We start from the raw sequence: 12,532 nt of genomic DNA on the forward strand, positions 1-12,532 counted from the left end.
CAGGCCTAATCTGAGGACATTTTTGGGCATAAAGTGCTTCAAGCTTAAGTTTGTTGAGCCCTCTTTTGACCTGTTAGTGTTTGTTTGCTATATTGTCCACCCCTCAGTTGGATGGCTTTTGGATGAGATGGGAGACTTGCCAAATTTACACTATAACATGGTACATTTGCAGCTCTCTCTGCAGCATTTGATGCAATTCACAAATCTAAAACAGGATATATATCGTTATTTTAAAGTGACAGTTATTTTCAATTAGTTTTGATGAATTCAGAAAATTTCAGTCACATGACATTTGACTTAGGCTAGTGTTTAAAGCTTTGTGAATTGAAACCATGGTTTAAAAACATTTAAATAGAAGAGCATTGTAGATTATATCAAATGAAATCTATATTGTTGATTTTTATTGTGCCTCTATAAATCTATTCTATCTGGAGGGAGTATATGGCTAACAAAAGTGACTAAAGGAATAGGAGTTAGGACCATAAGCTTGTTACAATTTGACTATACTTTTAAAGTATTTTGAATATGGAGTAATTTGGTAAAATATTTCTTTGTTAAAGACATTTTTCCTCACCAAGTGTTTTAAAATTGTGATAGGCTAAACTTTCAGTGTTTACATTTATTTCCAAAAAATAAGCTGTTTTTGGCTAGGAGAAATTATTAATTTTCTGAAGAGTTGAAAAATGCATTAAGTATCGACAAAATGTAAATTTTGTTATATTTTCTGAAAACTAATTTTACTTTTTCTGAATAATTTTTCAGAATTCTACAATTCCCCAATCTTTACCTGAGCCAATGACAGCGAGTGAGGCAGCTTCTAAAAAGAGTCAAATTAAAACCAGGTAAGAATACAAGAACTTGTACATTATGCATCAACCTAACTGCCAAATATACATGTTGAGTGGATAAATCTAGATTTCATTGTTTTGAATGAACTGAAAAGATTATAGATATGTACATGTTTTTGCGTATTGCGTTAAGACTGCTTTTTCATTGTGATTGGACTTTTAACACACTTCAGCACATGGAACAAAATACACTTGCACTGGTTTTAGCAATTCAGCAGATGCATTAGGAAGCCATTATCACTTTCACTGCTGGTCCCTGCTCTGCATTTTACACCTCAGATTGCCAGACCATTTTTGGTAAACTTTCACTTTTTTTTATCTTTTTCTTTTTTACAGCTTTCAGAATTTGTCACACATTTTCTGAAAGCACAAGCCTGGTAAGAATAAAAGATTGTGGAAATGATTTTTTAGGTTCCATGATAGTTGCACAAAGGTTTATCAAAATAATATTTTTAATAATAGTACATTAAAAATCATTGTTAATGCAAACAGACACAAGGTAACTTACACAATTCCTACTAAATCTAAAGGATAAAACTTTAAATTTGTATGTATATTATGTATTTGATGTATATTTCCATCCACATTTTTTCAAAATGCGTATAATCGTCCAATTCCATGAAATACCTATTAGCCTATTAATTTTGTTGCGGTTTTGGAAGCTGTCAGTACTGTTTATTTGCAGAAGGTTGGCAGTGTTTTTTTGTTTTGTTTTTTCTGAAAACACATTCGGGCTAAATTATGTAACCAGGAAGAAGGTGAGAGACTTGTAGTCTTCTAAAGACAGCAGGTGTTAAAAAAAAAAAAAAAAAACAACTTAATCTCAACAAGCTGTAACAATGATTTTTGCATAGCTGGGGAATTGCATCATAAAAGATGATGTGCCTGGGGTCTTTTCTAAAGTAAACAAGATCTTTCCCATACTTTGTCTCTCCCTAAAATTGTCATTCACTTGAGAAATTAAGTTGTTTTTTAAATTGTTTTGCACTGAGCAATTTTTACATGATCTCAAGTCCACATGGATAGGGATGAGGTTCCAATGCACAAAGTGTTAACCAAAGTACTAAAATAAAAATGTACAAAGTGTTAACCAAAGCACTAAAATAAAAATGTAGGCAGCCTTTTATTATCCTCTGCCTTTCAATGCTTTTTGGCTTTGTGACCCAGAACATATTTATTTGTGGGGGGGGGGGGGGGTGCCATCACTGCTCCCCTAGGATGTTAGCTCCAGTCATTTCAGTGCCAGTTGTGGAAGGAGGGATAAGTGGTGAGAGAGTAATATAGGGTATACTAAATTTTGTAATTTGGATGACCACTTAATTTTTTCATTTCACTGAACCATACGTGACATTCCAGTAAAACACACTGAGTGATTTTGGTCTTGTCCATGAAAAGGTTGAGGACCACTTAGGGAGGGGGGATTAAAATATTTTATGTTGATTAAATAATTTGGGCCACTATTCATATTCCTTAAACTCTTGGGATATTTAATTCCTTGGGATCCTTTATACATATTTTATAAAAACTGTTTAGTGAAGCCACATTTTATTATTATAAACATAAATATGCTTTCTTAGTCTCATATCCAGTTCTCTTGCCATGCATCTTACATCATGGGCTCTGCAGCAAGCTTCTAAAGAATGACATGTTATAGGTTATAAAAAAATGTAATTAGAAATTGTTGGCCTGTGACTATAGTTTGAAAACCCATTTGCAGATAGATTGACTCTACAAGTACAGCATCACCATAATAGGAGCATGGTTTTGTTTGGTTTTGTTTTTAAATTACAGTTCTTTTGTGACATTTCTGTGGCATGTTCTGTATATAAAATCTTTATAAGCAGAATATTTTGATGTCACAACTTGATGGTTACACAGTACGCTAACACAGATTGACAGAAGGAGGTTAGATTGTGAAAAGTGTCACTTTTTGTGAATTTTGAAGGCTAATCTGCTGTTACTACCACAGTAACATAAAAGACAACCGAGACCATACCCTTTATACTCATGCACCAGTCATGACACACATAGGACAAAGGTGCAGGGCTTTCTAAGATAGGTGGAGCTTAACAGGAATGTGCTCCCAGCAAATGTCAAATGCTTTGTTCGATTAAACTGATCAATATGTTGTAAATGTGCATGTAGTGTGCAAAGAAATTTCAACAAACAGGAGGCAGAGCCTAGGCATTCCTAGTTACAAAAGTTTTTTCTGATCTGTCAGTCAAAGTTTGATCATTTTTGACCTGAAAATTGTCAGAGGAGCAATAAAAGGAAAGATGCGGTGAGCATCCGCTTTGTCCCCATCATATATTTCTGTATACATATTTTCTGAAATTGTGAAATCCATAAGCGAGTGAGATGTATGCATTATCTTTCAGACAAGTACATTGACATTCAATCTGCATTAGGATTTAGGTGTTGTGAAGCCTTATCCACTTCTGTATTGGTGTACTCCTACAGACCAGAGAAATTCCTACTTTTTATTTTTTAAGTTCAGTAATGCTTTATAAGGACTTTTGAGAATAATCTCTCCCTTCACCATTACAAGTACGTATGTCCACCTTCTATTTCACCAAAGTCCTGCTTTGCAAGAATTGTCTTCTAATCTTTGAGATTGAGAGGTTACATGTCCTCCGCAAGCATAAGGTGAGAAGAGAAGTGTGCAGTTTTCATAGTGCATGGATTAGAAGGCACACCAGGACCTGGCAACAAAGAGGAGCATAAACAGTAATGTTTACTATGTAGATGTATGCCATATTTGGCAACCCTATTGCTCTATGCCCCAGTCAATCTGGCCTTGAATGTTTTAACATTGCCCAGTATTTTAAATGTGCAGAGAAGATAAAAGCTTCATCTGACATCCTTTTGGCTATCGTCCTAACATTCAGATTCAGATCAGTTTGTAAATATATAATAAATTACATTTATTTATGAAAGATTTTTATTTTTTTAATACCGAAAAGCATAAATCGGTTGCCTTCCTAAGAGGTTTCCTTGCAGAAATGTGGAGGCATTTTATTTTACCTGTATACTTAAATAGGGCTTATGTAAAGATGACATGTACTGTTACGTGATAGGTTTGTGACTATTTCACTGCTAATCTGATTATGGGAACATGTGCACAGGAGTCGTCATCGCGGCATGGTGCTCTGTGCTTTCACTGCACACTCAGTTTGCCTTGATTGTAGAGCACACTGCTCATGAACAGGGACGTCATCAGCTAGAGCCAACGTAAATACCTCCTAAATGGTGCAAGTTTGGAAGATATTCACCCTATCTACAGGTAAGACTTATTATAAGCTTACCTGAAGGACCAAATTAAAAACAAGAGTTTAGTAACGCTTGGTAAACTTTAACAATTGTTTATTGTGCATCAAATGTATTGGAATCCTGACAAATTATATATTTGTGGCAGGAGAGGTTCACCTGACTGTCCCAAGTGTGGCCATGGTCCTAGGACAGTTATCCACATGTTATGCCCTTTGTTCGCTATTGGACAGCCGTGATTCAACTTTTTCCATGGTACTACAAGTCCCTATTGCTGTTGATCCTAGGGTATGCATATTGGACATACTAGCTAGTGATTTACACCCACTTGAGGTCTTGCTACTGGCCATTAGGTTATTCTTTTTTTGCTAAAAAGCTAATTGCACAACACTAGTTATCCCTACTCCACCCCCCATCTCATTTATAGCCAGGATATGTTTTTTGCTGTTTGTTGTCGTCGTTGTTACATTCTCTACTGACAAGCGCTAAGTCTACATGTGTGGGAACTTTAGGCGCTTGTTGCATTCTTTGCATTTCTGTAGATGCCTGGTTGACAGTGGGTTCAGGTACACCACTGATTCATGTTCAATAGCAGGATATCTTGTTCCTCTCCATTGTTGGGAATTTGAAGACTTGACAGATAGATGACTGTTATTGTTAAGCTGGCCATACACTAGTAGAATTTAGGTTAAAACGTTTCATTTTTAAAAATGTTCTTTCTATTAATTAGTGGGCTCATATCGACATTCATTTTTTATTCATTTCTATTCATTTTCTATAGAGGTGAGAAAATTAGAAGGAGCAGGATGGAAATTTTTTTTCAGACGAATTTCTAATAGTTTGTGTGTTTTTTGTTTGAGAAATTACATTCATTCCAAAATTGAACAGTATAACTAAACACAATTTTCAAGCAATGTTTATCAAGTCATCGAGTTTTTGTAGAAATATTCGTACAAATGTTTGTTCGAAATTGTACTAGTGTATGGCTAGCTTTAGACTGCTTGTCTTGCTCATTGGTTTGCCTGTTTGTTACCACTAAAACCTGTACAATTGTCTTTCAATGAAAAAAAAACTGCTGGATTCAAAAAAGTTCTCACCAAATATAGAGAAATCACCACTGATCTTCCCTTATTTTCCATGTCAGCAGAAACTTGACAGCCTGCTAAACTATGTAAACAAAGAGCAGGTACTGCAAGCTGATAAAAGCTAACTGAAATCCAACTTGTGAACTTTGAGGATGAATTACTTCATAGTACCTATAGCTACAGCGGTCCATGAATGATTGTCATAAAATACCTTTACTACTTGTGAAGAATATATATAAATGTTAATGTCCATAGTCTGGGCACAGGTTCACTTTAAAGTGTAATTCCACTTTTGCAGTCAAATTGGGAAACTCCCACTATATGTTTATGTATTCTCATTCACAAAGTGTACTTAAAAATAATTTAAAACCGTTTTTACCTTTCTAGTTTCTTTGAAGCAAGATTGTACACACACTTTTTTTTTCTTTCATTTTAAAAGGCCACAATAACCAAATAAGATATGTTCCTTTGTTAAGATAGATACATATCCTTTCCCCTCTAGTTTATAAACCCCCACCGCCACACCCATGGCTTTGGAGCATTTTATTTAAAGTGTCAAATCTATGGCAGAAATCTACTGGAGCTTAGAACACTCAGTGAATTAAACACAGATTTGTATACAAAATGGCTTACTCCACAGTGAATTGCATTGAAACATTTACTGTATGTGTTTTGCAAGACTTAACAAAAAAAAAATGGTACTTTATTTAGCAAATTGTTGCATACCTCAGCACTATTTTCTTAGTAATACATTCCATTTCATCTGTTTGTTCAATTACATATAATCATCCTAATCTGCTGAGTACACATTCACGATTTGCTAGAATCCTTATCCACATGCAATTTAGAAGTCTAGTGTTCTAATAGCAAGTGTGCAGACAGACAGTCAACATTCAGTTTATTTGAAAGCAAGTTTATATGCCAGTATGAAATTAGATATTGGAACAAAAATGTAACCTGTGATGGCTTCTGGAAGGAAATACAGATCATTCACATTAAGTCCCTGGTAGAAACCAAACCCAGAATCACAGCTTTTACAGGGAATAAGTGCTAAGCACCTTCGTCTATAAACAAAAAATGTAAAATGTTGCAGCCTACCAGTCCTTAGATGTGGTGGCTGCATTAGTTTTCTCTTTTCAGTTTTTTTTCTTTTGTTTTCACCTGTTGATTCCTCCAGTGCCATGCTACCTTCCCTAGGTGGACCACCCTTGCTCAATACACTGTATCTGTGAAGGAGCAGTGTTGTTACCCTAGGAAAAGAAACGTATTAGTACTACAGAATACCTCCCTTTCTCCTCTTCTCCATAACATAGAGGGTTTTCTGAGAGAATTGAGAAGAGTGTTTATTAATAGTAATAAGACAGAGGGTAGATTTGCTAAAACTGGAGCACTCAAAATCTGGTGCAGCTGTGCATGGTAGCTGATCAGCTTCTTAATTCAGCTTGTTCAATTAGGCTTTGGCGAATTGGTTTTTCTGCAGAGCTGCACCAGATTTTGCAACCTCCAGTTTTAGTAAATAATCCACAGAATATATAGGAAGTTATCAGCGAACTATATTTCTGGCAGGATGAACAAGTTTATTTTTTTTTGTTACATCCTACAAAGATGATATATGTAGCAGATAAGAAGTTTATTGTTGGGGATTACATACACTTCAACACAGATACCGCTGAGCCTTCGTACAATGTTGTTCAACTTTTTAATTCCTTAGAGAAGAGAACTTTTCCTTTCAGCCTGTTGGTATCCAGGTTGAAAAAGTACACACAGTGTCTGAATTCTCCAATTCTGCATCACAACTTTTGTATTAAAGCACAGAAGAATCAAGCGAATGCTTTTTGTTGTGGGTGTTCTATATAACTGCAAACACACAGTATGAAGTCTGAAAAAGTTGATGTTTAGCATCATCTAGTGGTTGAAAAATAGAAGACATGAGAAATAGCACAATTTTCATCATTTCAGCATGTGTCAAAATGTACAGCTTTTTACAGAATTGCCAAAGCATCTCTGTGCTTGTTACAAATAGTGGGAAAAGAAAATTGAATTGTTTTTTTATATTTACTGGTATAACAAGACATTAGAAGACCTAATAAAATTATTTATATGCAGTATCATTTGTACAGACTAAAAAGAAAAATCTGTTTTTGTGAGGTGACACTGGTTATTTTGCTGATCTTATTCTTGATTAAAGAGTATACATATTACATTAATACATTTTGTCTGAAAGATCAAAACTGTAGGTGTGCAGAAATGGTCTACACAGAACTGATATTCGTGACTTGAGATGAATGCAAGAGAGTTGAATTACTCACCTACTTTTTAAAACACAAACCTTTTGGGTGGGAAAAAATCCTCCCTTGCAGAGGAGTTGTCCCCACATTGCAGGGGTTAAATGTCCTTACACTGCAAGGATTTACTGCTTGTTTTGGCTGCCAGTGCTCTCCTCTTCTCCCCTACTCTTCAGCAGTGGATTGTACCTTGGCACCCCCACATATATTGCAGGGCTATGAGCTCTGCATTTGACTAGATGACATTTAGAGCACCTGCAACCACCGTACTGGAGAAGAGGCTGCAGGGACTGGTCTTACAGCTTGGAGGAAACCCGTGACAGAGGAAGGATCTAATTGCTCATTAAACCTTGCAGTGTAGGAGCAAGGGGGGATTTTTTCTTTCCCTGGAGTTGAGCTTTAATTACAGTACAAGAAAAAAATGGACCTCCTTATTGGGTATTTATTTTAACAATATAAGGATAATACAATTTGAAAGTGTCATGGCTCTATTCTCAAGATATGATAAGCCAGCTGGTGAACTTAGGTTTATATACAGTAGATATTTTTTTTTGTTTTTTTCCTCCATCTGTGTCACTAAACTGAAAATTCAGTTTCCTTTGTTCTTAGTCTGAATCACATGTGGGCAAGATTGCTGTTGGATGATAACTTTACATGCATCACATTGTCAATTCGGTACAAGTCAACCATTTCAGCTAATGTTTGTTGTCTAAAAATGCTAATTTTTAATTCCAGAAAATGTGTTCTATATTACAGAATAACTGACTCACTGGGGCCTACAGAGACATCCATTGCTCCAAGACAGAGACCAAAGGCATTTGCTGGCACAGCTGCAACAAAGGTGCTACATTTCCAAAGTTCTGCAACCCCAGTCAAGATGGCAATGCAGAGTCCTCCAAATCAAACCTCCAATGGTAAAAGGAATAACTGTAATAGACACCTAAAAGATTGCAATATTTGTGTGACAGATTGTATGACTCTTCTCTGTGCATATGTGTAGCATCTTCATTATACACATGCATCTCAATAAATTAAAATGTCATCAAAAAGTTAATGTATTTTGGTAATTCAATTCAAAAAGTGATACTCATATATTCTATAGATTCATTCCACACAGTGATGAATTTCAAGTGTTTCTTTTAATTTTGATTAATGCTTACAGCTAGTGAAAACCTAAAATTTAGTATCTCACAAAATTTGAATATTGTGAAAAAGTTCAATATTTTAGACTCATGGTGTCACACTCTAACTCAAAACACCTGTAAAGGTTTCCCAAGCCTTTAAATGGTCTCTCAGTCTGGTTCAGTAGGTTACACAATCATGGAGAAGACTGCTGATTTGACAGTTGTCCTGAAGAGTCATTGACACCCACAACAAGGAGAGTAAGTAACAAAAAATCATTGCTAAAGAAGCTGGCTGTTCAGAGTGCTGTATCCAAGCATATTAATAGATAGTTGAGAGGAAGGAAAAAGTGTGGTAGAAAAAGGTGCACAAGCAACAGCCTTGAGAGGAGCAAAGGTCATTCATGAATTTGAGGGAGATTCATAAGGAGTGGACTACGGCTGGTATCAATGCTTCAAGAGCCACCAGATACAGACATAGCCAGGATATGGGATACAACTTTCACATTCCTTGTCTTACCTGGGCTACGGAGAAAAAGGACTGGACTGTGTCTCAGTGGTCCAAAGTCATCTTTTCAAATGAAAATACATTTTGCATTTCCTTTTGAAATCAAGGTCCCAGAGTCTGGGGGAAGAGAGGAGAGGCACAGAATCCAAGTTGCATAAGGTCCATTGTGAAGCTTCCAGAGTCCGTGATGATTTGGGGAGCCATGCCATCTGCTGGTGTTGGTCCACTGTGTTTTATCGTGTCAAGTCAGCGCAGCCCTCTACCAGAAAATTCTAGAGAACTTCATGCTTCTCTCTGCTGACCAGCTTTATGGAGATGCTGATTTCATTTTCCAGCAGGACTTGGTACTTTTGGCAGTGTGGGCAGGTGCCAATACCTGGTTTAATGGTATCACTGTGCTTGATTGGCCAGCAAACTCCCCTGTCGTAAATCCCATAGAGAATCTGTGGGGTAGTGTCAAGAGGAAGATGAGATGCCAGACCCAACAATGCAGATGAACTGAAGGCCGCTATCAAAACATCCTGGGCTTCCATAATGCAGTGCCACAGGCTGATCATCTCCATGCCACGCTGTATTGATGCAGTAATTCATGCAAAAAGAGCCCCGACCAAGTATAGAGTGCATACTATATTGTACATGGACATACTTTTTGGTAAACCAGCATTTCTAAATTTAATTTTTTTTCCTAAATTGATTTTATGTAATATTCTAATTTTCTGAGATAGTGAATTTTGGGTTTTCACTAGCTGTAAGCCATGATCATCAAAATTAAAAGAAAGAAATGCTTGAAATATATCACTGTGTAATGAATCTATATAGTGAATGATTTTCACTTTTTGAATTGAACTACTGAAATAAATGAACTTTTTGATGATATTCTAATTTATTGAGATACACCTGTATATTATCATAGTCTGGTGAATGTGCTTAGAATTTAGAAGATTAACCATAAAAGAGATTATTTTTGTTCTTTTATTTAAATTATAGAAATGATCAGAATGTATGCATGGTGAAATGTTTAAAGAGACTGTGATTGGTGGGAAAGGGGGCAAACTCCTGGAGTTATGAAGTGAAGCCACCTAAAGTTAATAAACATACCGGTAGCTAAAGAAAACTTTGCTATCACTTTGTTTTTTAATATTCAATCTTTATTAATGTTTTCAGGCAGTACAAAAAAGAAACTGATCCCAGAATAGGATATATTTAAAACACATATAGTGTACAGCATTGTGTACAGATCCGAAATGGCTAAAGTATGACTACTCCCACACAGAGGCATGCAGGTCTAATCAGGCCTACGTGGACTATCAAGATTGCGTACAGGAGGACTATCAAGATTGTGGCATGGCCTGGAGTAGTAGCAGCACACTAGGACAAACCATATAAAACGTGCACTATTAAAGACATCGCTATACAATACATTAAAGAAAGGGGGGGTGTGAGTGAGGCAGATGAAAAAACTGCCCAACTAACAGTACTCGGGTGGACAAAAAACAAAAACACAGGGGTTAGCAATGATGCCAATCTGTTTGGAAGAAGGCAAATAAGCTGCTATATAGTATACAGGGAAATAATATGTCATCTGACAGAGTAGAACATCCAACCCATCCATACATCTCTAAATTTCTCTTGATTGATTTGTAACCATATGCGCCCATCGTTCAGCTTCCATAATTGCCTCTATTTCCCTCTTCCAGTCAAAAAGTGTAGGACAAGTAGTTTGTTTCCAAATTCTAAGAATTAAAGATTTTACTGCATTCAGCAAGTGGGGAGTGACATTCTTTTTATAGAGCTTTATGGAAGATGGGGTCCTGTGAAAAAGGAAGTGAAGAAGGGAACTTTCTATTTGTCTAATGGTCAACTTCTTGATGCCAATTTAAGATGTGTACAAGTGCCATGGCCTTTTAATATAGAGCCATGTCTCGGAGACCAACCCCACCATCCAGCTTATGTCTATGTAAGATGTCATACGCCAACCTGAGGTGCTTATGTCAGATGAAGGTCAGGAATGCTTTATGCAGCCATTTAAAAAAAACCTGAGGTAAGGTAATGGGTATTGTATATATGATCCTCGTAGGATTGTCATTTTTAAAACAATTGCCCTCCCAAAACCAACTTGAGGGATGGTATCTCCATTGTTGCAAGTCCTTCAGCACATCAGTCAGCATTGTGCCATAGTTAAGGTCATAGAGAAGTTTTGGGTCGGGTGATATATGGGTCCCCAGGTACAGAAAAGAGCTCTACCGCCACTAAAAAGTGAAAGACTGTTGCAGAGATTCAGCCAATGGGGAGGGAACATGAATTGGTAATAGCTCAAACTTATGATAATTTATTTTAAAATTCGATAACACTGTTCAACAGGTAAAAAGTTTTGGGCATAAAATTAGCTAATCTTACATAATTTTGGAGTGCTGAAAACGAAAATGACCCTAAAAAATGTTGATTGGCTCTAGCTTCCATGATATATTCACCCATCTAATGACGTAAGCCATTCAAAATTATGATGCAACTTCAGCTGCATATTGCGCAATTGATACTGGTGACCAATAGAAAATTGCATGTATACTGAGATGATGCAATATTAGCCTTTAATTGCATCACTTCACTGCATAAAAGCTGCAGTATCTGATTGTAGTTCGACAGCGTCTTTACATTTCGTTTTATGCTTATATAGGCTACTCAGTAATGCCTCGAACTTGTGTGAATAAAGCAGATAATTTCTGCTATATCTGCGGTGAAATAACTTTTATCTCACAAAAAAGGAGGATAACAGGAATGATTAAGAAAGCCTACAACTTGTATTTTGGCTGCAAGATAGGAGACCAGGACAAGAGCTGGGCACCACATATATGCTGCAATTCTTGTGGGACGGCACTGGAGCAATGGTTGAATGGAAAAAAGGCATCTATGCCTTTCGCTGTGCCAATGATTTGGAGAGAGCCAACAGATCATGTTAGTAATTGTTACTTTTGTATGGTGCCTCCAATTGTAAAAGGGCTAAATAAGAAGAAAAAGTTATCTGTGCACTATCCAAATATTCCATCGGCAATACGTCCAGTTCCTCATGGAGAGGGGCTACCAATTCCTAAAGCACCAGAATCCTTCGTGGTTGAGTCAAGTGAGGAAGAACCTGAAGCGCGTAGTCACGTGCAGATGTAAGAGATAGCCCTTTCCTCGAATACAAGAGAAAAGCCAAGAAAAGCAAAACCGACACAAACTGAAGACAAAACTAGTGAGAATCCTAAGTATTAAAATGATTCAACTTAGCTTATGGCTATAATTTTTCTTGGTAATCCTATGCAATATATTATGCCATTTAGGCTTTGTTATGTAGTCAATCTCACTTGCTTTATATTTGTGGAAAGACATCTATTTATATAATTATTGTGCATTGTGTAGTCATTATGCCTATAGTAGA

General features: G+C 36.5%; 1 protein-coding gene across 2 annotated transcripts in view; it reads left to right on the forward strand.

The window, feature by feature from the left end:
- Positions 1 to 12,532, forward strand: part of BMP2K (BMP2 inducible kinase) — a 231,130-nt gene that overhangs the window by 158,067 nt on the left and 60,531 nt on the right. For both annotated transcript variants that reach the window (XM_089675396.1, XM_089675406.1), the window contains exons 9-10: positions 763 to 842; positions 8,242 to 8,399. In XM_089675396.1, coding sequence (XP_089531522.1) covers positions 763 to 842; positions 8,242 to 8,399 — 238 coding nt within the window. The remainder of the gene's footprint in view (positions 1 to 762; positions 843 to 8,241; positions 8,400 to 12,532) is intronic.

Source organism: Staurois parvus, unplaced genomic scaffold (assembly GCF_062004578.1).
Source record: "Staurois parvus isolate SC_StPar_1 unplaced genomic scaffold, SC_StPar_1.0 ptg000013l, whole genome shotgun sequence".
Taxonomy (NCBI): domain Eukaryota; kingdom Metazoa; phylum Chordata; class Amphibia; order Anura; family Ranidae; genus Staurois; species Staurois parvus.